At 57.6% G+C, this 27,719-nt stretch overlaps 1 protein-coding gene across 2 annotated transcripts in view; it reads right to left on the bottom strand.

The window, feature by feature from the left end:
• The window catches only part of BAIAP3 (BAI1 associated protein 3), a 42,873-nt gene that overhangs the window by 3,652 nt on the left and 11,502 nt on the right, over window positions 1-27,719 (bottom strand). The window contains exons 2-28 of one of the 2 annotated variants that reach the window (XM_038762521.1): window positions 25,219-25,387; window positions 24,374-24,464; window positions 21,027-21,113; window positions 20,562-20,672; window positions 17,324-17,383; window positions 16,542-16,608; window positions 15,940-16,144; window positions 15,798-15,842; window positions 14,928-15,005; window positions 14,740-14,842; window positions 12,549-12,656; window positions 12,357-12,449; window positions 10,217-10,317; window positions 9,001-9,118; window positions 7,346-7,470; window positions 7,149-7,239; window positions 6,694-6,750; window positions 5,295-5,389; window positions 4,912-4,963; window positions 4,678-4,814; window positions 4,304-4,427; window positions 2,699-2,842; window positions 2,516-2,608; window positions 2,216-2,422; window positions 1,866-1,934; window positions 1,187-1,266; window positions 728-836 (exon numbers count right to left, since the gene is read on the bottom strand). In XM_038762521.1, coding sequence (XP_038618449.1) covers window positions 728-836; window positions 1,187-1,266; window positions 1,866-1,934; window positions 2,216-2,422; window positions 2,516-2,608; window positions 2,699-2,842; window positions 4,304-4,427; window positions 4,678-4,814; window positions 4,912-4,963; window positions 5,295-5,389; window positions 6,694-6,750; window positions 7,149-7,239; window positions 7,346-7,470; window positions 9,001-9,118; window positions 10,217-10,317; window positions 12,357-12,449; window positions 12,549-12,656; window positions 14,740-14,842; window positions 14,928-15,005; window positions 15,798-15,842; window positions 15,940-16,144; window positions 16,542-16,608; window positions 17,324-17,383; window positions 20,562-20,672; window positions 21,027-21,113; window positions 24,374-24,464; window positions 25,219-25,358 — 2,790 coding nt within the window. In that variant the 5' untranslated portion in view covers window positions 25,359-25,387. Of the gene's footprint in view, window positions 1-727; window positions 837-1,186; window positions 1,267-1,865; window positions 1,935-2,215; window positions 2,423-2,515; window positions 2,609-2,698; window positions 2,843-4,303; window positions 4,428-4,677; window positions 4,815-4,911; window positions 4,964-5,294; window positions 5,390-6,693; window positions 6,751-7,148; window positions 7,240-7,345; window positions 7,471-9,000; window positions 9,119-10,216; window positions 10,321-12,356; window positions 12,450-12,548; window positions 12,657-14,739; window positions 14,843-14,927; window positions 15,006-15,797; window positions 15,843-15,939; window positions 16,145-16,541; window positions 16,609-17,323; window positions 17,384-20,561; window positions 20,673-21,026; window positions 21,114-24,373; window positions 24,465-25,218; window positions 25,388-27,719 lie in introns of both variants that reach the window. The other variant, XM_038762520.1, reaches the window with a different exon arrangement.

Raw genomic sequence — 27,719 nt, forward strand, 5'->3', positions numbered from 1 at the left:
CCCGCCCACATGAGTCTCAGGCTCCGCCCACAGCGACGCACACGTGACCATTTGCCACGCTCATTGGGCCACAAGCCCCGCCCACAGTCCCCTTGCCCCGCCCATTGGACACCAAGCCCCGCCCACGTCACCTCCTATGTAACCACCGCCCCGCCCATTGGGCCCTAAGCACCGCCCACGTGACCATTTGTCCCACCCACTGGGCACTAAGCTCCACCCATGTGGCCCTTTGCCCCGCCCAGACCTCCCACGTGACCCTTTGCCCCACCCACTGGGCCCTAAGCCCCTCCCATAGCCCCACCCACGTGACTCTTTTCTCCACCCACTGGGCACTAAGCTCCGCCCATAGGGAAGCCTCTGCCCTCTTCTAGACTGTGAGCCCACTGTGGGGTAGGGACCGTCTCTATATGTTGCCAACTTGTACTTCCCAAGCGCTTAGTACAGTACTCTGCACACAGTAAGCACAATAAATATGATTGAATGAATGAATGAATGCCCTGCCCCCTGCCGTCTTCCCCCCTGCCCCTGTCCCCTACCCCCGTCCCCTGTCCCCTGCTCCCCGCCTCCTGCCCCGTCCCCTACCCCGTCCCTTGCCCCCATCCCCTGTCCCCTGCTCCCCGCCTCCTGCCCCTGTCCCCTACCCTCTGTCCCTTGCCCCCGTCCCCTGTCCCCTGCCCCCCGCCTCCTGCTCCTGTCCCCTACCCCCCGTCCCCTGCCCCCGCCCCACCTCCAGCGAGTAGTGGAACCTCCGGTAGAAGTCGGCGGACACGTCGCGGTTGGTACTGAGTGCCTGCAGGATGGCCGACAGCAGCATCTCCCAGAGCGAGGCCAGGACCCTGTGGGCACAAGGGCACACCCATGAGGGCAGGGGGCAGAGGGGTCCCCCACCTCCCTTAGCTCAGGGGACCCATGAGGAGGGAGGGCGGCAGAAGGGTGGGGAAGGGCAGAGGGGGAGGTGAGGGGCCAGGGGGTGAGATTCCAGGACCCTGGGGGCCGAAGAGGGGGCGAGGGCAGAGAGGGTGAGCTTTCAGGCCCCTGGAGGGGGAAGTGAGGGCAAAGGGGGTGAGCTTCCAGGGCCCTGGGAGCAGAGAGGGATGTGTGGGCACAGAGGGCACTGGGGGCAGAGGGGGGTGAGCTTCCGGGACCCCAGGACTGCCACTTGCCCCTCCCTCCCAACTGGCCGCACCTGCAGAGGTTTTCCTTCACCAGCGATTCGCTGAGGACCACCAGTTTGTCGTCCAGATATTTCATGAGCGGGGCCACGGCCTGGGGAGGGGAGAGGGGCAGGGTCAGCACAGAGCCCCCTGCCCAGAAACAAGGGGACCGGAGCACGGGCCGGCCAGAATCCACTTGGGCAAGTCGCTTCACTTCTCTGGGCCTCAGTTCCCTCGTCTGTAAAATGGGGATGAAGACTGTCAGCCCCATGTGGGATAGGGACCACGTCCAACCTGATTAGCTGGAATCTACCCCAGCCTTTAGAACGGTGCCTGGCACAGAGTACGCGAAGCAGCGTGGCTCAGTGAAAAGAGCCTGGGCTTTGGAGTCAGAGGTCACAGGTTCAAATCCCAGCTCTGCCAACTGTCAGCTCTGTGACTTTGGGCAAGTCACTCCACTTCTCTGGGCCTCAGTTACCTCGTCTGTAAAATGGGAATTAAGACTGTGAGCTCCCCAGGGGACAACCTGATCACTTTGTAACCTCCCCAGTGCTTAGAACAGTGCTTTGCACATAGTAAGCGCTTACTAAATGTCATCATCATCATCATTATTATTATTATTACACCCACTGCCTGCTGTCGTAAGCTCGCTGCCTGATTTTCAGAGCCCCCACAATGCACCGCACCGCTGTCCTGGGCCGGACCCCTCACCTCCTCGTTCTGGATGGAGTCTGGGGACAGGCTGATGTGTTGCACGAATTTCTTCACGTCACCCACCATCTGGCACAAGCAATCCATCAGTGGTATTTATTGAGCGCTTATCCGTCATTCTATCGCATTTATTGAGTGCTTACTGTGTGCAAAGCACTGTACCGAGCGCTTGGGAGAGTCCACTATACCAGACAAACACATGCCTGCCCACAACGAGCTCAGAGGGGGAAGTGGGGTGGACCTGGCCAGACAGCGGTCAGCTTCCCGGGTCCCCTCACCCGCCCAGCCATCCCCCCAAGACTCTCCCCCTCCAAGTCAGGGGGTTCCCAGTCCCCGGCCACCAGCCCCACCTTGGCAGTCAGGTGGGCGACCAGGGTCCGGGTCTCCTTGCGCAGATCCTCGTCCGTGGCCTGGGCCTGCAGGGTCAGCGGGGCTCCCCGGCCCTCCGGCCCCCCGGGCAGGCCCAAGCCCGGCTCCCGGGGCACCCCCGGCAGGCCCCGCAGCACCTGCCCCGTCAGCTTCCGCACGTGCTCCACGTCGTTGAGGGCCACGCACAGCTGAGGGAGGGGAGGGGTCAAGGGGCCAGCGGACGACCCCTCCGGCCACCCTCCATCCGCCCGGCCCCGAGGGGGGGCGCGTCCCGGGCCCACCTGCTCGCTGACGGCCTCGCCGGGAGCCGGGGGTCTGCGTTCTGCCTTCCTCCGCACCAGCTCTGCGTAGCGCAGGGCGGCCTGGCACAAGTCCTGCCGGGCGAGGGGAAAGTGGGTGACGGCCTGCAGCCCCCCCCAACCGCCGGCCCTCACCCCGCCGCCCGCCTCCCCACCCGGGCTCACGTCGCTGAGCTGGGTCACCAGGTCCAGGGCCTCGGCCGGGTCTGGCCAGGCCAGCTGGGTCCACAGCTCCTGGGTCTGTGAGAAGCAGAGGGTCACCTCGGCCGCCGAGCTACTGTGCTTGGACGCTGCGTCCACTGGCTCCAGCTGCAGGGGTGAGGCGGGGGCCGGGGCGGGGGGGAGAGATGAGGTAGGGATGGGGAGGGCGGGAAGAGATGGGGAGGACAAAGGGAAAGGTGGGAGAGAGCGAGAGGGGGATAGAGAAGAGGGTAGAAAGTGGGAAAAGAAAGAAGGAAGGAGAGAGAGAAGAGAAGGAGGAAGGGAGAGGTGGATAGAGAAGAGGGTAGGAAGGGGGAGAAGAAATGAAGGAGGAAGAGAAGGGGGAGGAGAGAGTAAGGAAGGAGGGGGATAGAGAAGAGGTAGGAAGGGGGAGAAGAAAGGAAGGTGAAAGGGAAGAGAAGGGGAGAAGAGGGGAAGGAGAGAGGAAGAGATGGAGGCAAGGAAATGGGGGGAAGAGAAATGGGGGAGGTGAAAGAGATGGGGAGGAGAGGGAAGAGATAGGGAGATGAAAGAAGGAAGGAGGAGGAGGATAGAAGATAGGAAGGGGAGAAGAAAGCAGGTAGGAGAGGGAAGAGAAGGGGGAGTGGAGAGGAAGAAAGAAGGAGGGAGGATAGAGAAGAGGGTAGGAAGGGGAAGGAGAAATGGAAGAGAAGAAGGAGAGGAGAGGAAGAAAGGCGGAAGGAGGGGGGATAGAGAAGGGAAGAGGAGAGAGGAAGAGATGGGGAGTCAGGGAGATGAGGGAGGAAAAGAAGTTGGGGGGTGGAAGAGATGGAGTGGAGATGAGGAGGAGAAGAGGTGGTGAGGAGGAAGGGGAAGGCGGGAGAGGAGGAGAGGGAAGAGAGGAAGGAGGAGGAGGATAGACAAGAGGGTAGGAAGGGGAGAAGAAAAGTAGGAGAGAGAAGAGAAGGGGGAGGAGAGAGGAGAGGAAGAAAGGAGGCAAGAGAGGCCCGTAGAGAAGAGGGTAGGAAGGGGGAGAAGAAAAGGAAGACAAGGGGGAGAGAGATGAGGATGGAGTGTGGGGTGGGGAGGAGCTGCCATCAGCCCTGAGGGAGCCCCTTCTCTCCTGGGGGAATCTGAACCACCAGCTGCCCCAGCCCTTCCCTGCCTGGCCACCCCCCTGCCCGGGTTGCCTCTGGATTCAGCCCCAGGTCAGCACTGACCCCACACAACCCAGAAGGCCAAGCAGGCTCCGGCCCTTCTCTGCCCCATCGGAACACTTGGTACGGGGCCTGGGCCTCCAGAGCTCCCCTGCCTCCATCCTCACATAGCCTGCTGGGGTGTCGGGGGAAGGCTATCTCTCTGGGCCTGGGACGTCTCTGTGGAATCTCTGTCAGCTGGGGCAGGGGCCGTCCAAACCCAAGCACGGGGCCGACGCTCCTCAGTCAGTCCACTAATCAACGGGACGTGTACCGAGCGCCCATTGTACACGAGGCATTCTGCTCGCGTGTCAAGAGTAAAGGAGCAGAAGCAGACCCAGCTCCTGCCCTCAGGGCATGTCCTGGCGCTCCTCTAACCCCTCCACTCCCCCACCGCCCTCCTCCGTCACACCTTGTCGACGTCCACGGCCCTCTGAAGCCGCGTGTTGGTCCTCTCATGCAAGACTTGCAGCCACAGGTGCATGGTGGGGAGGAACTGGGCGTGGAGGCCGGACAGGGCTAGGGCCGAGCTGTCCCTGCACAGACCGGGGGCCGAGGGGGGAGGTTAGGGCGGGGTCTCTCCGGTCACCAGGCCGGTGGTGGCGGTCAGTGGGGTGGGGGGGAGTCTCCCCAGGTACCAGCCCGGGGGAAAGATGGGGTCTGCCCAACCGAGGTCCCAGGCTCTTCGAAGGGGAGGGGGAGGGCTCCCTGGAGGAGGCAGGTTGGGAGAGAACCGGGAGCAGATGGGGGTGAAGCGTGGGTGCCCAGAGGGGCGGGGGGGCTCACGCAGAGGGGAGGCGATCCCGCAGGCGCTGGGTGTCCGCCAGGGCCATGTAGAGCTCAAAGAGGCCCTCGCCGAGCCCCCGGCCCGCCTCTGCCCCGCGGCTCAGCTCGCCCACCGCCGAGCCCACCTCATCTGCCACCTGGAGGGAGGGGGGGTGGGGTCTGAGCGGGCCTGGGGGGGCTCTCGCAGCCGCAGACGGAACCGTGCCATCCCTCGGGTGCCCCCCGCGGGCTCACCAACTTCTCCAGCTGCCGGTAGGTGATGCTGAACAGGTCGACTTGGACGATGCTGCCGGGAAGGTGGCAGAGGAGGGGCAGGAGAGGTCAGAGGTCAGAGCCCCCCCCCCCCACCCAGCCCCATCACTGGCTCTGCTCCCCAAGGGCAGATGGAGGTTCCTTCCCCCACCTCCAACCGTGACAGGACTCTTCGCCCCCTCTCCCAACTGCCACCGACAAGAGAAGGGAAGGAACGGGCCTTTGGTGAGCGGTCAGCCGGGGATTCCCCAGGCCGATGGGCTGAGCCTTCCTGAGGGGCCGAGAGATGGCGGGGAGCGGACCTCACCACCCCGCCCTCCCTGTTCCCCGCTCCCCTCGCCCCCCGACCGCTGCCCGGCTCCCACCTGGTGAACAGCGGGTTGTAGACGCAGCAGCTCTGCAAGTCCTCGTACACGGCGTCCACCAGACTGACCAGCCCTGGGATCTGCTCTGGGCCGGGCTGTAGGATGGACCGGTCGAGGGTGGGCCCGGGGCAGCCCAGGCTGCAGGTGGACTGGTCCAGGGTGGGGCCCGGGGGTCCCGGCAACCCAGGCATTGGGTGGATCAGTTCAGAGTCGGGCCAGGGGCTCAGGGCAGCCCACGTTGCAGGGTGGACCTGGCCATGGTGACCCTGGGGGCCGGGGGCCAGGATAGCCCAGGTTGTGGGGTGGACCAGTCCTGGCCGAACTTGGGGGGGCGGGGGGCCAGGGTATCCCCGGCTACAGGGTGGGCCACACGACTCAAAACCCCCCCTCCCCTAAGGGCCCCTCAGCAACACCAAAGCCAGAGATACTGACCCACTCTAGAGGTAGCGTGGCTTAGTGGAAAGAAGCCAAGGCTGCAAGTCAAAATCCCTGGGTTCTCACCCCCTGGCCTGCTGGGTGAGCCCTGCTGAGTCCCATAATAATAATAATGTCATTTGTTAAGCGCTTACTATGGGTCAGGCCCTCTTCCAAGCGCTGGGGTAGATACCAGCTAATCAGGTTGGACACAGTCCCTGTCCAACTCGCAGTCTTAATCCCCATTTTACAGATGAGGTCACTGAGGCCCAGAGAAATGAAGTGACTTGCCCGAGGTCTCTCAGGTCTGTGCTCTATCCACTAGGCCACGCCGCTCTTCTCCCACTCCTTTCTGCGTCTTCCTTGCCCTTGGATTTTCACCCTGCATTCACCCCACCCTGACAGCACTTATAGTCGTGTCTGTAATTTACTTATTTAGATTAATGTCTGTCTCTCCCTCTAGACTGAAAGCTCCTTGTGGGCAGGGAACGTGTCTACCAACTATCAACAGTGTTATATTTTACTCTCCCAAGTGCTTAGCACACATTAAGCACTCAATAAATGCCACTGATTAATAGAAAAAAGAATGAATCGATCAATTGATGGAGCGTCCATCGAGCGGCAAGCATTCATTCAATCGTATTTTTGAGCGCTGTGTGCAGAGCACTGTACTAGGCGCTTGGGAAGTACAAGTTGGCAACATATTTTCTGCATTTATTGAATTCATTCATTCATTCATTCAAACATATTTATTGAGTGCTTACTGTGTGTAGAGCACTGTACTAAGCACTTGGGAAGTACAAGTTGGCAACATATAGAGACGGTCCCTACCCAACAAGGGGCCCACCGTCTACAAGGGGGAGATCTACCCCAGCACTTATCACAGTGCTTAGCCACGGGAAGCACTTCCCAAATACCACCATTATTACTTGCCGTCCCCTGTCCCCCCGCCCCCTGATCCCCGGCCCCCGCCACGGTGTTTTACCTGCCCTCCGGGGCTCCGGCTGCTTTGGACCCCCTCGTACCAGTTCAGGGTGCCTCTCTGAAATTTGTAATTTTATTTCTCTGTGATATTCACTCTTCATACTAATGTTTATCTCCCCCTCTAGACCGTAAGCTCGTTGTGGGCTGGGAATGTATCCGTTATACTGTTCCACTGTCCTCTCCCAAGCGCTCAGTATGGTGCTCTGCACACAGCGAGCGTTTTATAAACACGATAGACTGACTTGAAAGGGAGATGGGCTGGGCTCCCACCCACCCCGGGACCGAGCTGACGGGGCCGAGTCGGGGGGCAGGGTGGGGGGCACAGGTGGTGCCGAATTGTACTTTCCCAGCGCTCAGTACAGCGCTCTGCCCACGGTAAGCGCTCAATAAAGACGATGGAATGAATGAGAGAGTCCCGCCTGCCCACGACGGGAGCGGAGCATCACCCAGGCCCACCTTGAGGGCGGTGGCCACGTCCAGGGGCAGCTGGTTTCGGGAAGGGCAGACCGCGTGGAAGGGCTGGAGGCCGTGGATCAGACTGAGGCACCTGAGCGGGCGGGGGGCACAGTCGGGGGCGTCGGACTGGGCACCCCGCCGCCCCGGGGGCCGGGGGGGGGGTGTCCCCCGCGGGCGCCCCGCTGCCCGATTCCCACCTGAGGAGGCCCTCGAGGCGCGCGACGGCATTGCTGTTGGTGATGGGGTACAGCTCCCGCAGATGTTGCAGCAGCAGCAGGGCATGCTCCGTGAAGGCGACGAAGCTCTCCGCCAAGCCCTCCTCCTGTTGGGTTGGGGGGTGGGGGGAGTCACGGCGGTGGGGGCCGGGACCCTCCCCTCTCCCAGCCCCCAGCAGACTAATCTGGGGCGAGCTCCGTGCCACAGACACTACCAGGGCTGCCCACGCCTCGTGGAAGCGGGTGGGAGGGCATTGGGTGGGCAGCCCTGTTGTGAAGCCAGGGGTATTGACACCTGTCCACTTGTTTTGCTTTGTTGTCTGTCTCCCTCTTCTAGACTGTGAGCCCGTTGTTGGGCAGGGACCGTCTCTACACGTTGCCGACTTGCCCGTCCCAAGCGCTTAGTACAGTGCTCTGCACACAGTAAGTGCTCAATAAATACGATTGATTGAATAAATGAATATTTGGGGGCACTGGTGTGGCGGCTGGGGAGCATTTTGGGGGCCGTGGTGGGTAGGAAGCATTCTAGGGACCTGGGAGAGAGACATTCAGGGGGCACAGCACCCAGGCCCAAGTTCATTCATTCATTCTTTCAATTGTATTTATTGAGCGCTTACTGTGTGCAGAGCACTATACTGAGCGCTTGGTCTCCTGGGATTCCTGCTCTAGGACCACCATGCTGCTCTCATAGGGAAAAGAAGGGAGGCAGGGCCCAGAGAGGGGAAAAAAGAGAAGTCGCGTGGCTCGGTGGAAAGAGCCCGGGCTTTGGAGTCAGGGGTCATGGGTTCAAATCCCGGCTCCGCCAATTGTCAGCTGGGTGACTTTGGGCAAGTCACTTCACTTCACTGTGCCTCAGTTCCCTCATCTGTAAAATGGGGATGAAGACTGTGAGCCCCCCATGGGACAACCTGATCACCCTGTAACCTCCCCAGCGCTTAGAACAGTGCTTTGCACATAGTAAGCGTTTAATAAATGCTATCATTATTATTATTATTATTCTTCACTGTGCCTCAGTTCCCTCATCTGTAAAATGGGGGCGAAGACTGTGAGCCCCCCGTGGGACAACCTGATCACCCTGTAACCTCCCCAGCGCCTAGAACGGTGCTTTGCACATAGTAAGCGCTTAATAAATGCTATCATTATTATTATTATTATTCTTCACTGTGCCTCAGTTCCCTCATCTGTAAAATGGGGATGAAGACTGTGAGCCCCCCGTGGGACAACCTGGATCACCCCGTAACCTCCCCAGCGCTTAGAACGGTGCTTTGCACATAGTAAGCGCTTAATAAATGCTTTTAGACTGTGAGCCCACTCTTTTAGACTGTGAGCCCACTATTGGGTAGGGACTGTCTCTATACGTTGCCAACATGTACTTCCCAAGTGCTTAGTCCAGTGCTCTGCACACAGTAAGCGCTCAATAAATACGATTGATGATGATGATGATGATGATGATGATGATTATTATTAAAAAAGACGTCCTTGGCCACACAGGAGAGTCGGATTAGAACCGGGAGCCCAGATTTCGCAACCCCCGAGCCACCCTGCTGCTCGGTGTCGTTCTGCCAACCCCGATAAGAGCGTGCCAGGCGGGCCCACGCACACACAGCCCAACGGGCCCACCCGTGCCCCCTCCTCACCTGCTCCCGGGGCAGGGTCTCCTCCCCCCACTGCTCGCGGATGTTGGCCAGCAGGTCTAGGAGGTAGCGGTAGTCCAAGCTCTGCCGCTGGTGGTGCCGGCTGCTGGCCCGCCAGTGCCTGTCAGGCCCAACCAGGCAGGACCCCTTTCAGGGGGTCAAGAGCCCCCAACCCCCCGACAACCTCTCCATTTGGGGGTCCCAGGTGGGGTCCAGGACCAGGGTGTTGCTATGGAAGAGCTCTGCACCAACTCAGGGGAGTCCGAAACTACTGAGACCAGAGACCCCAGTTAGCTCCTTGGGGGCAGGGACTGTGTCTCTTTATCGTTGAATTCATTCAGTCCCTATTTATTGAGCACTGACTTTGTGCAGAGCCCTGTACTAAGCGCTTGGGAGGGTCCAATGCACATAGTAAGTGCTTAATAAATGCCATTATAAAAAATAAAATAAAATAAACAGACACAGTCCCTGCCCACAATGAACTTACAGTCTAGAGGGGGGGACCGAGAAGCAGCGTGGCTCAGTGGAAAGAGCCCGGGCTTGGGAGTCAGAGGTCACGGGTTCAAACCCCGGCTCCGCCAATTGTCAGCTGGGTGACTTTGGGCAAGTCACTTCACTTCTCTGAGTCTCAGTGACCTCTTCTGTAAAATGGGGATTAAGACTGTGAGCCCCCGGGGGACAACGTGATCACCTCCCCAGCGCATAGAACAGTGCTTTGAACATAGTTAGCCATGCACATAAATGCCATCATTATTATCATCATCATCATCATCATCATCAATCGTATTTATTGAGCGCTTACTATGTGCAGAGCACTGTACTAAGCGCTTGGGAAGTACAAATTGGCAACATATAGAGACAGTCCCTACCCAACAGTGGGCTCACAGTCTAAAACGGGGAGACAGAGAACAAAACCAAACATACTAACAAAATAAAATAAATAGAATAGCTATGTACAAAAATACAAATAAATAAATCTTGTATTATCAATACAAATAAATAAATCAATTAAATTGTCCTCTCCCAAGCGCTTAATACAGTGTTTTGTGCACAGTAAGTGCTCAATAAGGGCGACTGAATGAAGCTCTCATGCCCCGCAGGTAGGGAGCTGGGGAGGGCCTGAGTGGAGCTAAGGTGGGGTCGCTAAGGTGGGGTCCAGGGTCTGGGCTGGGCCGCAGGGGGGTGGGGGTGGGGTCCGGCAGGGGCTGGGGGCACTCACACCACAGCCAGCTGGAGGGTGGTCAGGTCCAGCTGAGTCCCGTGATGGGCGAGCAGGGTGGCGGCCGGAGAGCTCAGCTCCCCTCTCCAGGTGGAGGTGTCCTGCTGGGGACGGGAAGCCTGTGGGTTAGAGAGCGTGGGGTGCGGGCAAGAGGGGCAGTCCCCGGTGAAAGGGTTCAGCGGCCAGATTAGAACCCAGAGCCCAGATTTTGCAATCCCCAAGCCACCCTGCCACTCAGTGTCATTCTGCCAACCCCTATAAGAGTGTGCCAGGTGTGCTGGGGCAGATGAGCATTTTGCCCTGGGATTGCCCCTCCCGCCCGCACCCCGGACCTTCCCCCAGCCCCCATCCAACCTCCGGGCCCAGAAGAGCATTATTTATTTATATTAGGGTCCGCCACCCCCTCTAATAATAATAATGATGGTATTTGTTAAGCGCTTACTATGTGCATAGCACTGTTGGGATACAAGGTGATCAGGTTGTCCCACGTGTGGCTCCATTTTACAGATGAGGGAACTGAGGGCCACAGAAGTTAAGTGACTTGCCCCAAGTCACCCAGCTGACAATTGGCGGAGTCGGGATTCGAACCACGACCTCTGGCTCCAAAGCCCGAGCTCTTTCCACTGAGCCACGCTGCTTCTCTAGACTGTAAGCTCGTTGTGGATGGGGAATGTGTCTGTTTATTGTTGTGCTGTCCTCTCCCAAGCACTTAGCACAGTGCTCTGCACGCAGTAAGTGCTCAATAAATACAATTGAAAGAATGAATGAATAAATTTGGGGCTGAGGAGCAGCAAAGAGCCCCAAACTACCCAGCCTACCCAGGACCTGTTGGGAGAGCTCAACAAGGGAAGATGTGATCGGACCACAAGATCCCATTGTGGGGTAGGGACCGTCTCTATCTGTTGCCGGCTTGTACTTCCCAAGCGCTTAGTACAGTGCTCTGCACACAGTAAGCACTCAATAAATACGACTGAATGAATGAATGAATGCACTGTTCTCTATTGTATTCTCCCAAGTGCTTAGTATCATCATCAATCGTATTTATTGAGCACTTACTGTGTGCAGAGCACTGTACTAAGCGCTTGGGAAGTACAAATTGGCAACATATAGAGACAGTCCCTACCCAAAGAGTTCTCTGGGCACAGTAAGCGCTCAATAAATAGGACCCGAGTGAATGAATTTGTTCACTGCCTCATCGGTAAAATGGGGATTCGAACAGAAGCAGCATGGCCTAGTTGATAGAGCCCGGGCCCAGGAGTCAGAAGGTCAAGGGTTCTAATCCTGGCTCCGCCACTTGTCTGTTGCGTGACAAGTGGGCAAGTCACTTTACTTCTCTGGGCCTCAGTTCCCTCACCTGGAAAATGGGGATGAAGACTGCCAGCCCCATGTGCGTCCAACCCGACTATTTCGTCTCAGCCCCAGTGCTTAGAACAGTGCCAGGCACATAGTAAGCGCTTAACAAATACCATAATTGTTAACTGTATTATCCCAAGCCCTTAGTACAGCATTCCTCACCGAGGAAGAGTTCAATAAATACAACTGCATGAATGAATTCCTGCTCTCCCCCCAGACTTGGGCTGTGAGTCGCGGGTGGGGAGGGGATCACGTCCGACCTGAGGAGGTTGTGTCTCCCCCAGCGCTCACTCAGTACAGTGTTGGGCACATAGTAAGTGCTCACCCGAGGGCACCAGTCTCCATGTTTTGTTTTGTTGTCTGTCTCCCCCTTCTATAATAATAATAATAATGATGATGGCATTTATTAAGCGCTTACTATGTGCAAAGCACTGTTCTAAGTGCTGGGGAGGTTACAAGGTGATCAGGTTGTCCCACGGGGTCATCCCCATTTTACAGATGAGGTAACTGAGGCACAGAGAAGTGAAGTGACTTGTCCAAAGTCACACAGCTAACAGTTTTTGAACCCATGACCTCTGACTCCAAAGCCCGTGCCCTTTCCACTGAGCCACGCTGCTTCTCTGGACTGTGCTTCTTCTAATGCTTCTAGACTGTGAGCCCGTCGATGGGTAGGGACCGTCTCCCTATGTTGCCGACTTGGACTTCCCAAGCGCTTAGTCCAGTGCTCTGCACACAGTAAGCGCTCAATAAATACGATGGAATGAATGAATGAATGAGGTGCCCGCACCTGACCCCGTTGGTGCTCGAACCGCAGCAGCTGGCCGAGGAGTAGCTCGTGGACGTGGAAGCCAGAGGCCCGGGAGCTCAGGCTGGTGTCTCTCTGCAAAAGAGACCCCGCCGGTTCCGGGCCCGCGCGCGCCGCGGGGAGGGCTGGCCGTGGCCTTCCTGAGGGGGTCCCGGGGGTCTCGGGGGGCGGTACCTGCGTGGTGATCAGCTTGAGGACGAGGTGGCAGTCCCCCTGGACGCGGGAGGAGCTGGATCGGGGCTCCAGCCGGAACCAGCGGTCCAGGCCGGCCACGGGCACCTCCTGAGGACGACGTCCCCCCCAGCGCCGTCAGCTCCGGGGGCCGCGCGCCGGCCCCCCCGGGGACGGGCTCCCATCCGCCACGTCGGAGCGGACGGAGGCACTCCGGGGTCCTCAGCTCCCAATTCATCAAGCCCTCCCTCTGCTCACCACCTTCCCGTCCCCCTCTCTTGCTGCCGCTTACTCTGAAATAATAACAGTAATTGTAGTATTTGTTAAACGCTTAGTATGTGCCAAGCACTGGGGTAGATGCAAGGTCATCAGGTGGGACGCAGTCCCCGTCCCACGTGGGGTTCACCGTCTCAATTCCCGTTTTATAGACGAGGGAGCTGAGGCCCGGGAAAGGGACGTGACTTGCCCGAGGTCACACAGCAGACATGTGGCCGAGCCAGGATTAGAACCCACGTCCTCAGGTTCCCAGGCCTGTGCTCTTTCTACTGGGCCACGATGCTTCTCTATGTGCCACAAACACTTTGATGCCCCATGCCATTCTACACCCAGCTCTTATGTATATGTACATAATAATAATAATAGCATTTATTAAGTGCTTACTATGTGCAAAGCACTGTTCTAAGTGCTGGGGAGGTTATAAGGTCATCAGGTTGTCCCATGGGGGGGCTCACGGTCAATCAATCAATCAATCAATCAATCAATCGTATTTATTGAGCGCTTACTGTGTGCAGAGCACTGGACTTAAGCGCTTGGGAAGTACAAGTTGGCAACATATAGAGACAGTCCCTACCCAACAGTGGGCTCACAGTCTAGAAGTCTTCATCCCCATTTTACAGATGAGGGAACTGAGGCCCAGAGAAGTGAAGTGACTTGCCCAAAGTCACACAGCTGACAACTGGCAGAGGTGGTATTTGAACCCATGACCTCTGACTCCAAAGCCCGGGCTCTTTCCACTGAGCCACGCTGCATCAATCAATCAATCAATCAATGATTGAGAAGCACCACGACCTAGTGGATAGAGCACAGGCCTAGAGCCAGAAGGATCTGGGTCCTAATCCCGGCTCCATAGCTCGTCTCCTGTGTGACCTTGGGTAAGTCACTTCACTTCTCTGAGCCTCAGAGAAAAGGGGGATTAAAATCGTGAGCCCCATGTGGGTTAGGGATTGGATCCAATCAGGTTTGCTTAGTACAGTGCCTGACCCATAGTAAGTACTTGGGTGGGGAGGAAGGGCATTTGTGACCTACTTCAATCCATAACATGTTGTGGTCAGGGCCAATGTCAACCAGAGAAGCAGCGTGGCTCAGTGGAAAGACCCCGGCCTTGGGAGTCAGGGGTCGTGGGTTCTAATCCCGGCTCGTCCACTTATCAGCTGTGTGACCTTGGACGAGTCACTTCCCTTCTCTGGGCCTCAGTTCCCTCATCTGTCAAATGGGGATGAAGACTGTGCATCCCACGTGGGACAACCTGATCACCTTGTATCCATCCCAGCGCTTAGAACAGTGCTTGGCCCACAGTAAGCGCTTAACAAATACCATCATTATTATTATTCTCTGGGCCCCAGTGACCCCATCTGTAAAATGGGGATGAAGACCGTGAGCCCCGCGTGGGACAACCTGATTACCTTGTATCTACCCCAGCGCTTAGAACAGTGCTTGGCCCATAGTAAGCGCTTAACAAATACCAACATTAGCATTCTAGCGCTTAGAACAGTGCTTGGCCCACAGTAAGCGCTTAACAAATACCATCATTATTATTATTCTCTGGGCCCCAGTGACCCCATCTGTAAAATGGGGATGAAGACCGTGAGCCCCACGTGGGACAACCTGATTACCTTGTATCCACCCCAGTGCTTAGAACAGTGCTTGGCACATGGTAAGCGCTTAACAAATACCAACATTAGTATTCCAGCACTTAGAACAGTGCTTGGCACATAGAAAGCGCTTAACAAATAGCAAAATTTTCATTATTATTACCAACTCAAGTGTACTGTGCTCTCCCAAGTGCTTAGAACGGTGCTCTGCACATGATAAGGGGTAGATAAATAACATCGCTGATACCCCTTGAATACTGGGGGGGGGGGGGATGGGGGTGGTCAGAGAGGGGACGAGGTCGGGGGGGGGGGTCTTTCCTTACGCAGACGGGGATGTTGAGGCACCCCAGGAAGTCGTCCGCATTGTCCTCGGCGGCTCCGGACGCCCCGTTGGCCCGGGCCGACTTGACGATCTGTTTGAAGTACCTGCGGGGGGGAGAGGCGTGGAGGTGAGGGGACAAGATCGACTCCCCGCGCGGGCGACCCCCGCGCCCGTCCCCGCGCCCCACACCTGCCCATCCCCTTGAAACCGATGACTTCGTTCAGCTTCTTGCAGGCCTCGGCCACGGACACGTCATCGTCGTGGTCCCTGCGGGATGAGACGGCCACCGATCCATCAGTGATACTTATTGAGCGCTCACTGTGTGCAGAGCACTATACCGAGCGACTGGGAGAGTACAATAGAACAGAGTTGGTCGGCACGTTTCCTGCCCTCAACGAGCTTACTGTCTAGCGGGAGATGGATGGATTGCCTGTCTACTTGATGGCGGTAGGGACTGTCTCTATATGTTGCCAACTTGTACTTCCCAAGCGCTTAGTACAGTGCTCTGCACACAGTAAGCGCTCAATAAATACGATTGATTGATTGACTGATTGTTTTGTTTTGTTGCCTGTCTCCCCCTTCTAGACTGAGAGCCTGTTGTTGGGTAGGGATTGTCTCTATCTGTTGCCGCACTGTACTTTCCAAGCGCTTCGTGGCTCAGTGGAAAGCAGAGACGCAGTGTGGCTCGGTGGAAAGATGTCATGGGTTCAACTCCTGGCTCTGCCGATTGTCAGCTGTGTGACTTTGGGCAGGTCACTTCACTTCTCTGTGCCTCAGTGACCTCATCTGTAGAATGGGGATGAAGGCTGTGAGCCCCCCATGGGGCAACCTGATCACCTTGTAACCTCCCCAGCGCTTAGAATGGTGCTTTGCATGTAGTAAGTGCTTAATAAATGCCATTATAATTATTATTATTATTCACTACATATGATTGAATGTATTCTCTGGTGCCTCTGGCCCTCTCCCCAAGAGGTCCCAACCCGGTTTCCCCCCTGGACCCCAAATTTTTTCAACAGGGCAGGGTATATGTGGCGGGGAGGGGAGCGGTCCCCATCATACCAGATGTCCAGGTGCAGTTGGTCAGTGGCGGCATCTTCGATCTCACTGCCAGGAACAAAAACAGAGAGCGTGACCCCCTCTGGGTAAGGATTGGGGGTGGCCCCAGGGGCCCCCCGCTCTCCCCAACCCGGGTCCCACTCACAACAAGAAGTGCTCGTTCCACACGGGATTCAGCGTGTTGTTCTTGACCTCGGTGACCTGGAGGTACTTGGCCGGGAGCCCGTCCCGTCCGCTCAGGTGCTTCTCCTTCTTCTTCCGGAAGCTGAACCTCCTCTCCCTCTTCTCCCCGGGGGTGCGGGGGCTCTGGCCGATCAGGATTCCCAGCATGCAGTAAGGGTCACTGAAACCTGGTGGATGGCCGCGCTGATGGGGTCCCGGGTCGGGGGGTGGGAGGTCACCCCCACCTCGGCCGCCCCCCTGCTTCCGCCTCAAGGGAAGACCCCAAAACCCGTCTGCTGACAGCAGCACGAAGGTTACAGTTTAGGGGTGGGGAAGATGAAGTCTTTCCTACCCACCCCGAGCCCCCGGCTAACGTCCCCAGTTCCGGACGGACGCCGGTCAGCGGCTCACGAGTCAAGCGGCCCGGTTCTGAAGGGTGTCCCCTCCTCGCCTATATCCCACAGAAGGCCCCAAAGCCCACCAAAGACAGTTTGTAGTTGTACCTGCCTTGGGATGGGGGACTGGGGGGTGTCTCGCCCCTTCCAGTGGCCCACCCACAAGACCCTCCCCACCCCCTGCCCTCACCATTGGGGTCCTTGGCCATGAGATTCCTGGCCCTCACCACGGTGACCTTCAGGGAATAGGCTGGGGCCTGCAGGATCAGAAATGGGGTCAGCAGAGGGAGCGGGGCAGGAGGTTGGGCCGTGGCGGGGTGGAAGCAATCAGGGTGATCCGGCTGCCGGACAGAGCCGTCGGGGGGGGGGAAGAGATGAGGGTCCTGTCAGCTCCCAATTCCCACAAGGGTATAACTTCCTCCAGTCCCCATTTCGTCTCTCACTCCCCAGGGCCTCCCCACAACCACTTATCCTCATCCACCATCACTAGGATAATAATAATTAAAGTACCTGCGAAGCAATTACTATGTGCCAAGCACTGTTCTAAGAGCCAGGGAAGATACAAGTTAATCGGATTGGACACAGTCTCTGTCCCCCGAGGGGCTCGCAGTCTCAATCCCCATTTTACAGGTGAGGGAACTGAGGCCCAGAGAAGTGAAGTGGCTTGCCGAAGCTCACGCAGCAGACACACGGCTGAGCCAGGATTAGAACCCAGGTCGTTTTGTTTCCCAGGTCCGCGCTCTAGCCACTAAGCCACGTTGCTTCCCTTCCTCTGCCTAAAATCAAAACTCCAATCCCTCTGCTCCCTCGACAGGACTCCCGTACCAGAATCCCCAGGTTCACCTGCCCCTCGTTTCCCCGAGGAGGTCAGAGATTGGGGGGTCGGGGACACGGGGGGAGACCCGAGGATGCTGGGGGGTCTGAGCCCAGGCTCCGGGACAGGGGATTCAGATCTCGGCCCCCGCCCCAGACCTTGGCCTCCTTCACTCGCTGCAGAGCGGCCAGGTGGTCGTCGACGCTCACGTCGAACACCTGCAGACAGGGAGACACACCAGGCTGCTCACTGCCCCTGCCAGAGGCCGGACGGGGTGTTGTTGCCCTCCCGGCAGTCCCACGGCCCAGGCGGATGGACCTGTGGGAGAATGGGGAGGGGCGAGGGACCCCAGAGACCCCAGCCAAGATGAGGGGAACACCGAAAGCCCCCAGGGGGTCTCCCTCCTACCCGGCCCGTCCCATCTACTCCAAGAGGTCCGGTCTCGGTCTCCCCACCGAAACCTAACAAGTGTGGCCCCGCTGCCGGCCCCAGGTGCTCTCCCTGAGGCCAGGTTCCGAGACAAGGCGGTCCCTGGCTCTGGCCCTGTGAGACAGGTTCGGTAGCCCAAGGCCCTGGGGGGTGGCCGGGAGGGCCGGGGTTGCCGGCTGGGACAGCGGTGGGCCGGCAGACTGCTGATTCGGTCTGGGCCGGGGCTGAGGGGGGTTCCCTCAGGCGAGTGTCCACTCCCCCCAACAATTGACCGGTCCCTGTGGAGTGCGACAGGGAGGGGAAGGGGCACGGGAGGAGGGTGCCATCCCCGGGGTGGGTCACCATCCGGGCCCACTGACGCCACGGGACACCCCGAAACATGATACGGGGGATGCTCAGTAGAGGGGGGACCCTGGTGGACGCTCCCCTCAGAGACGGCGAGCCCCGGGCATCCAACCCCGACACGGGTCCTCGGAAGAACAGAGAGGTCACTTACCCGCATCGATCCGCTGAAGAGCAAGGGTTACAGAAACGGCAAGAGAAGACAGCAGACAATTTAAACAACATAAGCACAGACACCCACACTTACAAGCTCTACAGGGCGAGTGGGAGGCAGACGGAGGGGGAGGGTGGGGAAGATGGGGGAGACGCCACCCGGAGATGCGATGGGGCCAATGGAGCGGACAGAGTTGATGCTCCCAACGGCAGAACGGTGGAATTAGACACGAAGCACTGTCAGACAGACGGCCAACCTCTCTCCCCTCGCCCGCCCCTCCCAGGGAGGGGGAAGAGGAGGGTGGGCTGGGCCCTGACTTTCCCCAGATGAGGAGGCGTCTGAGCCGGGGCTAGATTCGAATCCAGGCGATGGCCAGCCACAGGCCGGGGGAGTGGGGAGGGGTTTCCCCTACAGAACGGCAGACAAGGCAGACATCGCGGGGGACAAACAGGACACCAACAGATAAGGGGGCATCGGCGGCAAAGCCTCTGAGAGCCCTCTCCACCCCACCATTTCCTCTCACACTGTAGCCCTCCCTGGCCCATCCTACAGGGGCTTCTACCTGTCCAAGTGGCTACCTGTCACTGAGCTCCTCCCTGATCAGCTGGGCTCCTCTTGCCCAAACCGCCTCCCTCTGCTGCCCCGAGATCTGGTCTTCTCTCCTCTAAATCCCCCCGAAATCTAGTCTCCTCTCCCACAAACTATCCTGAGATCCGGTCTCCTCTTGCCCAATTCCCCTGAGATCAGGTCTCCTCTCCTCCAACTTCCCCTGAAATCTGGCCTCCTCTCTTCCAAATCCCCCAGAGATCTCGTCTCCTCTCATCCAAATCTCCCTGAGATCTGGCCTCTCACCAAAATCCCCCCAAGATCTATTCTCTTTTCAACCAAGCCCCCCGCCCCTTGAGATCTGGTCTTCTCTCCTCCAAATCCTCCCGAGAACTGGCCTCCTCTCTTCCATATCCCCCTGAAATCTAGCATCCTCTCCTCCAAATCCCCCCCAAAATCTGGTCTCTCACCAAAATCCTCCCAAGGTCTGTTCTCTTTTCACCCAAGCCTCCCTGCCCCTTGAGATCAGGTCTTCTCTCTTCCAAATCTCACCAAGATCTGGTCTCCTCTCCCCGAAATCCCCTTGAGATCTGGTCTCCTCTCCTCCAAATGCCCCCAAAATCTGGTCTCCTCCAAATCTCCCCAAGATCTGGCCTCCTCTCTTCCAAATCCCCCCAAGATTTGGCCTTCTCACTTTCGAATCACCCTGAGATCTGGCGTCCTCTTCCCCAATCCCCCCAGGATCTAGTCTCCTCTCCCTCAAATCCCCCAAGATCTGGTCTCCTCTCCCCCATATCCCCCAAGATCTGCTCTCTCCCTCAAGCCTTAAGCTCCCCCAAGACCTTATCTCCTCTTCCCCAAGTTCCCCAATACCTGAATATCTGGTCTCTTCTTCCCCAAGTTTCCTCGAGATGTGGTCTCTTCCTCAAATCCCCTGGATGTCTGGTTTCCTCTTCTCTAAGACCTCTCCCCTCAAGATTTGGTCTCTTCTCCCTCAAGGCCTTGCTTGGCATGATTCTTCTCCCCTCCTTACTGTACTGTTGCTGTCTCCCCATCTCTCCTTCCTTGTCCTGGGTCCAAAGTGCCACTCCAGGAGAGACCCGCCTTTCTTTTTCATCCAGGTACCACGGACCCCTTCCACTATCTGGGGCTTCGGACCGCACTGACCCCCAATTCTGAGCCCCGGCCGCAGGCTTCGTGTACCTGCTCTCATCCTCAACTGAAGGCTCCCGATGGGGAGGGTTCACAATAGTCACAATAATTACAAGAGTAGTAACAGTGGTATTCAAGTGTTTACTCTGTGCTGGGGTAGATATACCGCAGTCTGAACAGACAGTCCCTGCACCACATGGACCTCACAGCTTATGGGAGGGGGAAAGCAGCATTTTACAGGTGAGGAAACGGAGGCCCAGAGCAGTTAAGTGAGAGCCTCCAGCAGGCAGGAGGCAAAGCCTGGATGAGAAGCCTGGTCTCCTGACTCTCAGTCCTGGCCACTCTAACTCTTCTACCGCTACTGTGCCGTCCCAAGCGCTTAGCACAGCGCTGCGCTCCCAGGAGCGGCTGCATACATACTACTGGCGGATTGATCCCGGCCTCCGCTGGCTGCGGTCTCTTCCCTGCCAGTCTCCCGAGCCTCCAAGCGGCTCCTCGCCGGCCCCCAAGACCCCCTAAAAGCCTCACCTCTCCCGGAAGCTTCCTCGACGGCGTCTTCCAGGGGTCAGCGATGCCCGAGGGTTGGCTGCCTTCTCCCCACCTGGCTCCCGAGACCACCCCCCACAAACACCCAGGGCTCCCTCCCCGGGGTGGGGGCGGCCAGACCGGCTTGGGGCTAGCCCCCCGGCCGGGGTCCTGGACGTTACTCAGGGCAAGCCAGCCGGGACCCTCAGGGGCCCACAGGGTGACCGGCCGGGGAAGGGCCCGGGCACCTTCTGAAGGTAGTCGAACAGCTCGTGCTCAGTGGCCGCCTGCTGCTCCGGGGCCGCGGCGCCCAGCTTGTAGCACACGGTGTACAGCGCCTCCTCGTACAGCTCAGACGCCTGCCGGAGGGAGCTCGCCTGACGGACTCCGGGATGGGCAGGGCCGCGTGGGGACCGGCGGGAGCCGGGAGTGGGCGGATGGGCAGGGCCGGAGGGATGGGTTTTGTTTCGTTCACTGGTCCCCCCCTTTTAGACTGGGAGCCCACTGTTGGGTAGGGACTGTCTCATATGTTGCCAACTTGTCCTTCCCAAGCGCTTAGTACAGTGCTCTGCACACAGTAAGCGCTCAATAAATACGATTGATGATGATGGGGGCAGAGCCAGGGGTGGGCACTGGTCAAGGCACGGCAGGGAGGGGCACGTGGACGGGCCGGTCGCGGACCCGTGGGTGAGGGCACCTTAGCGTCTCCTTACCTGTTCGGGGCTGTGCTGCAACATCTCCACGCCCGGGCTGAGGTCACTGGGCTCCCGAGGAGGAGGAGCGCCGCTGTGTAAGACCCCCTGCAACACAGACGGCCACTCAGGGACCAGCTGGGGCTGGGGGCAGAGTGGGGGAAGGGGCAGCGTGGCCTAGTGGCAAGAGCACGGGCCTGGGGTCAGAGGTCGTGGCGTCTAATCCCGCCTCCGCCCCGTGTCTGCTGTGTGACCTGGGGCAAGTCACTCCACTTCTCTGTGCCTCAGTCACCTCATCTGTAAAATGGGGATGAAGACCGCGAGCCCCACGTGGGACAGGGACTGTGTCCAGCCTGATTTCCTTAAGAATAATAATCATAATGGTATTTGCTAAGTGCTTACTAGGAGCCAAGCGCTGTTCTAAGCGCTGAATAATAATGGTATTTGTTAAGCGCTTACCATGTGCCAATCACCGTTCTAAGCGCTGGGGTAGATATAAAGGAATCGGGTTGTCCCACGTGGGGCTCGCGGTCTTCATCCCCATTTTACAGATGAGGTGACTGAGGCACAGAGAAGTGAAGCAACATGCTCAAACTCACCCAGCTGATCAGCGGCGGAGCCGGGATTAGAACCCTCGACCTCTGACTCCCGAGTCTGCACTCTTTCCACTAAACCACACTGCTTATCACTACAATTATTTATTTATAATAATTATATATTGTATAATTATTATTTATAATATTTATTTATTTTATTTGTACATATTTATTCTATTTATTTTATTTTGTTAATACGTTTTGTTTTGTTCTCTGTCTCCCCCTTCTAGACTGTAAGCCCACTGTTGGGTAGGGACCGTCTCTATATGTTGCCAACTTGGACTTCCCGAGCGCTTAGTCCAGTTCTCTGCACACAGTAAGCGCTCAATAAATACAATTGAATGAATGAATTAATTAATATAATTATGGTATTTGTTAAGCACTGGGGTTGGACACAAATCGGGCTGGACGGTCCCTGTCCCACACGGGGCTCACGGTCTCAATCCCCATTTTACAGGTGAGGAAACTGAGGGACAGAGAAGTGAAGTGGCTTGCCCCAAGGTCACATAGCGGACAAGTGGTGGAGCCGGGATTCGAACCCATGACCGCCTGACTCCCAGGCCCGGGCTCTAGCCACTACACCATACCTCCTATCTACCCCAGCGCTTAGCACAGTGCTTGGCACATAGTAAGTGCTTTACAAATATCATAATTATTATTACTATCTGTGACTTTATGCACCCAAAACACATCTGTCAACTCCGTGGTATTGTCCTCTCATTCATCCATCCAATCGTATTTATTGAGCGCTTACCGTGTGCAGAGCACTGTACTAAGCGCTTGGGAAGTCCAAGTCTCTCCTGAGTGCTTAGTACAGTGCTCTTTGCACACTAAGTGCTCAGAAAATAGCATTGATGATAATATGGGAAATAAAGACCCCGCCCTCCCTTGAACATCCTTGGCCCTGTTCCCACCCGCTTCTGAGGAAACTGAGGCAGGTGAGGCTGCCCCACCCGAAGGAGGCCCCCGTGGCCGAGGGACGGGCTCTGGCCCTGGGAAACTTCCATCCTGGTCCAAACTAGAGGAGACGGGGGTCAGAGAAGCAGCGTGGCTCAGTGGAAAGAGCCCGGGCTTTGGAGTCAGTGGTCATGGGTTCAAATCCCAGCTTCACCAATTGTCAGCTGGGTGACTTAACTTCTCTGTGCCTCAGTTACCTCATCTGTAAAATGGGGATTGACGGTGAGCCCCGCGTGGAACCACCTGATCACCTTGTAACCTCCCCAGCCCTTAGAACGGTGCTTTGCACATAGTAAGTGCTTAATAAATGCCATTATTATTATTATTGGATGGTGTCGTCCCTCAGGGCGACGGGATGCCCCCTCGGCCTCCCCCGTGCCCACAACTCACCAGCTGTGGGCGACTGGACGCCTCGAACCCCCTCCCTCAGCCCGGCTGCCGGGCCGGGGGCTCGGTTCAGCCAGAACTGGGGGGAGGCGGTCCCCTGAGGCCAGGCCGGGGCCCCTCCGGAGAGAGCCCGTGGCCCGAGCGGAAAGGGAGCGAGGAGGAGTGGAGGGCGGGGAAGACCGAGGGCCCCTCACCGGTTTGGACTCCTGTCTGGTGGCCCCCAAGGCCCGGGATCCCAGGCCCTAGGGGGTCCCCGGTCAGCCAAGAGCGGAGCAGGGCCCGGCCTGGGGAAGAAGCGACACAGCCACCGGCAGGAAAGGGGTGAGGGGGTCCTGGGTGGCTGCCAACCCTCTGAAGAAAATAGCCCGGGGCTTTAAATCCGTGGGCAGGCCCCTTCTCCTGTGCCAACTGCAGGGCCCCGGGGGAGCCCGCCACGTGGCAGGACCCGCCCGCCGGACACGGACACGCTCGCCTGGGCGGGCCGGAGGCTCCGACGTGGGCGGTCCCGGGCCCGGGAGACCCGGGAGGCTGTCCGCACCACCCGGCCTGGCACGGGGCTGAAGTCAATCAATCAATCAATCGTATTTATTGAGCGCTTACTGTGTGCAGAGCACTGGACTAAGCGCTTGTACTAAATCAGGCGTGGGGAGGGCCATGCTACTTCTCGGAGAGGGGGGGGCTTAGTGGATAGAGCCCTCAGGTCCTCCTGAGGTCCTTCTGACTCTCAGGCCAATGTTCTATCTTCTAGACCACAGCTCGATAAACTCGATGGACCGAAGGAGTGAAAGGGGAGACAAGCAGTGGAAGTAGAGAAGCAGCGTGGCTCAGTGGAAAGAGCCCGGGCTTGGGAGTCAGAGGTCGTGGGTTCAAATCCCAGCTCCGCCACTTGTCAGCTGGGTGACTTTGGCCAAGTCACTTCACTTCTCTGGGCCTCATCATCATCAATCGTATTTACTGAGCGCTTACTGTGTGCAGAGCACTGTACTAAGCGCTTGGGAAGTACATGTTGGCAACATATAGAGACAGTCCCTACCCAACAGTGGGCTCACAGTCTAAAAGGGGGAGACAGAGAACAAAACCAAACATACTAACAAAATAAAATAAATAGGATAGATATGTACAAGTAAAATCAATAAATAGAGTAATAAATATGTACAAACATATATACATATATACAGGCGCTGTGGGGAAGGGAAGGAGGTAAGATGGGGGGGATGGAGAGGGGACCTCAGTGACCTCATCTGGAAAATGGGGATGAAGACTGTGAGCCCCCCGTGGGACAACCTGATCACCTTGTAACCTCCCCAGCGCTTTGCACATAGTAAGTGCTTCATAAATGCTATCACTGTTATTATTATTACAAGCGGGCCCTGCCTGACTGCGCCGGCCCCGCTCCCCCCCCACCACCGCCGAGAGCCGGCCCCTCACCTCCCGCCGCCCGGAGCGCTCTCTGGCTTCTTTCTTCTTCAGGATGGATTTCATTCTGGCAAAGAAGTCACCATCGTCGTCCTCCTCCTCCCTAGAAGAAGCCAGGTCTGAGCCGGGGGTCGGGGGAGGCCGTCCCCGCCTCTGCCTCGCTCGGGGGGGGGAAGCGGAGACTAGCGGATCTTGGGAGATTCTGGACCCCCCCCCGGCCCCATGCTGCTCCACCTCAGTGCTTAGTACAGTACATAGTAAGCACTTAACAAATACCACAATTATTATTATTTTTTTTTTATTATTGCCTGGTCAGGGTCTCGTTAAGAAATCATGAGGGGGTGTTGGGACCTGCGATCCACTCCTCCCTGCTTGCTCCTTCCCCACCTGCTTCCAGCCCCTCCAGCAGGTCAGAGGGGGTCATCTTGAAACCCACTGACCCTGTCTGTCCCCCCCGCCCTGGGCAGTGGTCTGACTGGGCCCAGCAGGGCAGGCTAGGGGCTCCCCAGGGTGCCCCGCTGGTGTTGCCATGGAGACGCAGTATCCCGAATCACAGCAGCGGGGACCTTGACCCCATGACCCCTCAACCCCTGGAGGCCTGACCACTTTCGGCCCTGTTCCCTCTCCCCCTGGATGGCCTGACCCCATCGGAAGGGCAATGCAGCCGTGTCCCCGCGGTAGGACTGGACCGACCTAGCCCGCACTCTGGGGGTACACAGGCCAGCTGGACCCCCCCCCGTGGGAGAAGGGGAAGAGGGGCTGGGGGAGAAGAGGTGGACAGGGGAGAGTCGAGGCAGGGAGGAGGGAAGATGTGGGGATGGCCCCGGGGGGCGGAGGGGGGTGGTCCCGGCACCTACCTGCCAGCGCCGGTTTCCGGGCTGGGCTCCTGCGTGTTGGTCCCGGGCGGCCTAGCCCCTTCCTCGGTCCTGCGGCGGAAGGACTGACGCCCCTGGACCTGACGCAGCACGCTGCTCTTGATCCCCAGCAGGGCGGACATGGCCTCTCGCTCGGGACGGCTCTTCCCCGCTGCCAGGAGGAATAATAATAATAATGCTAATCGTTCATTCAATCGTATTTATTGAGCGCTTACTGTGTCGCTTACCATGTGCCAAGCACTGGGGTAGATACAAGTAAATGGGGTTGGACACGGTCCCTGTCCCACGTGGGGCTCACGCTCTCGATCCCCGTTTTCTAGATGAGGTAACTGAGGCCCAGAGGAGGGAGATGACTTGCCCAAGGCCACTCGGCATTCGGCGTGGCTTAGTGGAAAGAGCCCGGGCTTGGGAGTCAGAGGATGTGGGTTCTGATCCCGGCTCTGCCACTTGTCTGCTGTGTGACCTTGGGCAAGTCACGTAACTTCTCTGTGCCTCAGCTACCTCATCTATAAAAAATGGGGATTAAAAGTGTGAGCCCCACGCGGGACAACCTGATTACCCTGTATCCACCCCAGTCCTTAGAACAGTGCTTGGCACATAGTAAGCGCTTATCATCATCATCATCAATCGTAGTTATTGAGCGCTTACTGTGTGCAGAGCACTGTACTAAGCGCTTGGGAAGTACAAGTGATGCAAGTTAATACGAGTTATCAAATACCACTATTATTATTATTACGAGGTTTTCGGTGTCAAGGGTCTGGATAAGATAAGCAGCAGAAATAGGGCCGAATTAGCACGCGCGAGCTACCAAGGGTTGGGAGGGAGACAGTGGGGAAACAGAAAGAAGTTCCTGCCCTCAAGGAGCTTACGGTCCGGTGAAGGAAAGCAAAACATACATAGACCCTTCCAATCATCCGTGGAGCCAGGTTGGCCCGCTGCAGTCTGGGAAACTCATGTGATGGGCTCCGAAGTCAGAGACACCATCTGCCCAGTGTGGCCCGGGCATCCGTCGGGCAGGGCTGCTCACTGCCACTCAGGATGGGCGGGCTAGACCGGAGGATGGAGAGGGAAGGCCGGGATGGTTGGGGGAGCGGGGAGCAGCTCACCCTGAGGATGGACGGAAAGGGACGATGCCGGGAGGTAGGAGGGGGGCTTACAGAACCAGGAAGGGATTGGGCAGGGGAAGCACCCAGATGGCTATGCCCCCAAACCCACCAAACCAGGCACACTCTAGGGAGGGAGGAGGATGGTCCAAAGTATCAGCAGGGAACACTGCCTCCCTGAGCGTGATGATGATGGTATTTGTTAAGAGCTTACTATGTGCCACGCACTGTACGAAGAGGGTGGGTGGGGAGCACAGGGAATCCATTCCCACAGGAAGCTGGAACATCTTAGCTGGGTTTTGGAAGATTCATAAATAACTGTCCACGTTTGGACAGTCAAGAGGGAGAGTCAGGGGTTTTGGGTGGTCTGTGCTGGGTCACTGGAGGAGAGTCAGGGATAGAGAGGGGAGAGACAGAGGTGTGGTGGGGAGAGGGGAGAGGAAGGGGAGGAGAGGGAAAGGGAAAATGGGAAGGGAGAGAAAGGAAAGAGGGGGAAGAGAGGTGAAGGAAGGAGAAGGAAAGGGAGGGGAGAAGGGAAAGGAGAGGAAGAGAAGGGGAGGGGAAAGACTCAGGGAGGGGAGAGGAAGGAAAGGAAAAAGGAAGGGGAAGGGAGGGGAAGGGAAGAGAAAGGAGAGGAAGGAAAAGGGAAGGGAAAGGGGAGGGAAAGTGGAAGGAAAGGAGAGGGAAAGGGGAGGGACGGGTAGAGGAAGGGGAAGGAGGAAGAGAAGAGAGGTGAGTGGGGGAGAGGAAGGAAGGGGAAAGGAAGAGGAGAGGAAAGGCAGAGGAAGGAGGGGAGGGGAGAGGAACGGAGAGAAGGGAGAGGAGGGTCACAGAGTGACTGCTTTGTTTGGACTACTCCATTGTTGGAGCCTAATTAGTGATAATTAAGGAGAAGGACTCCGCGGATGCTATTCAGAACCCGGGTAGGTAAGAGCCTGGGTTAAGCTCAGTCTTGGGCTCTGCAGTGAGCCCATCCCTGCTCTCTCTGTCTCTGTCTCTCTCTCTTTCTTGTCCTCTCTTTCTCCAGAGGGACCTCGGGGTCAGCGCCCCGCGCCTCACAGAATACCCCAACACACATATACTAGACGTGAGTGTGGTTCTCTCGGTGTTGGGAGGGGGGGTCGCTGGGAAGGGGTTCACAAAGGTTCTCCCCTGTCCCCGAGGAGCCCCCCGCGGACCGGACCAGGGGCAGACCCCTGGTTGGTAACTCTTCTGCCAAAGAAATAGGGAAGATCTCCCTCCATCATTCATTCATTCATCCATTCAATCGTATTTATTGAGCGCTTACTGTATGCAGAGCACTGGACTAAGCGCTTAGGAAGTACAAACAAGCAACATATAGAGATGGTCCCTACCCAACAACTGGCTCACAGTCTAGAA

Source organism: Tachyglossus aculeatus, chromosome 21 (genome assembly GCF_015852505.1).
Source record: "Tachyglossus aculeatus isolate mTacAcu1 chromosome 21, mTacAcu1.pri, whole genome shotgun sequence".
Classification (NCBI taxonomy): Eukaryota; Metazoa; Chordata; class Mammalia; order Monotremata; family Tachyglossidae; genus Tachyglossus; species Tachyglossus aculeatus.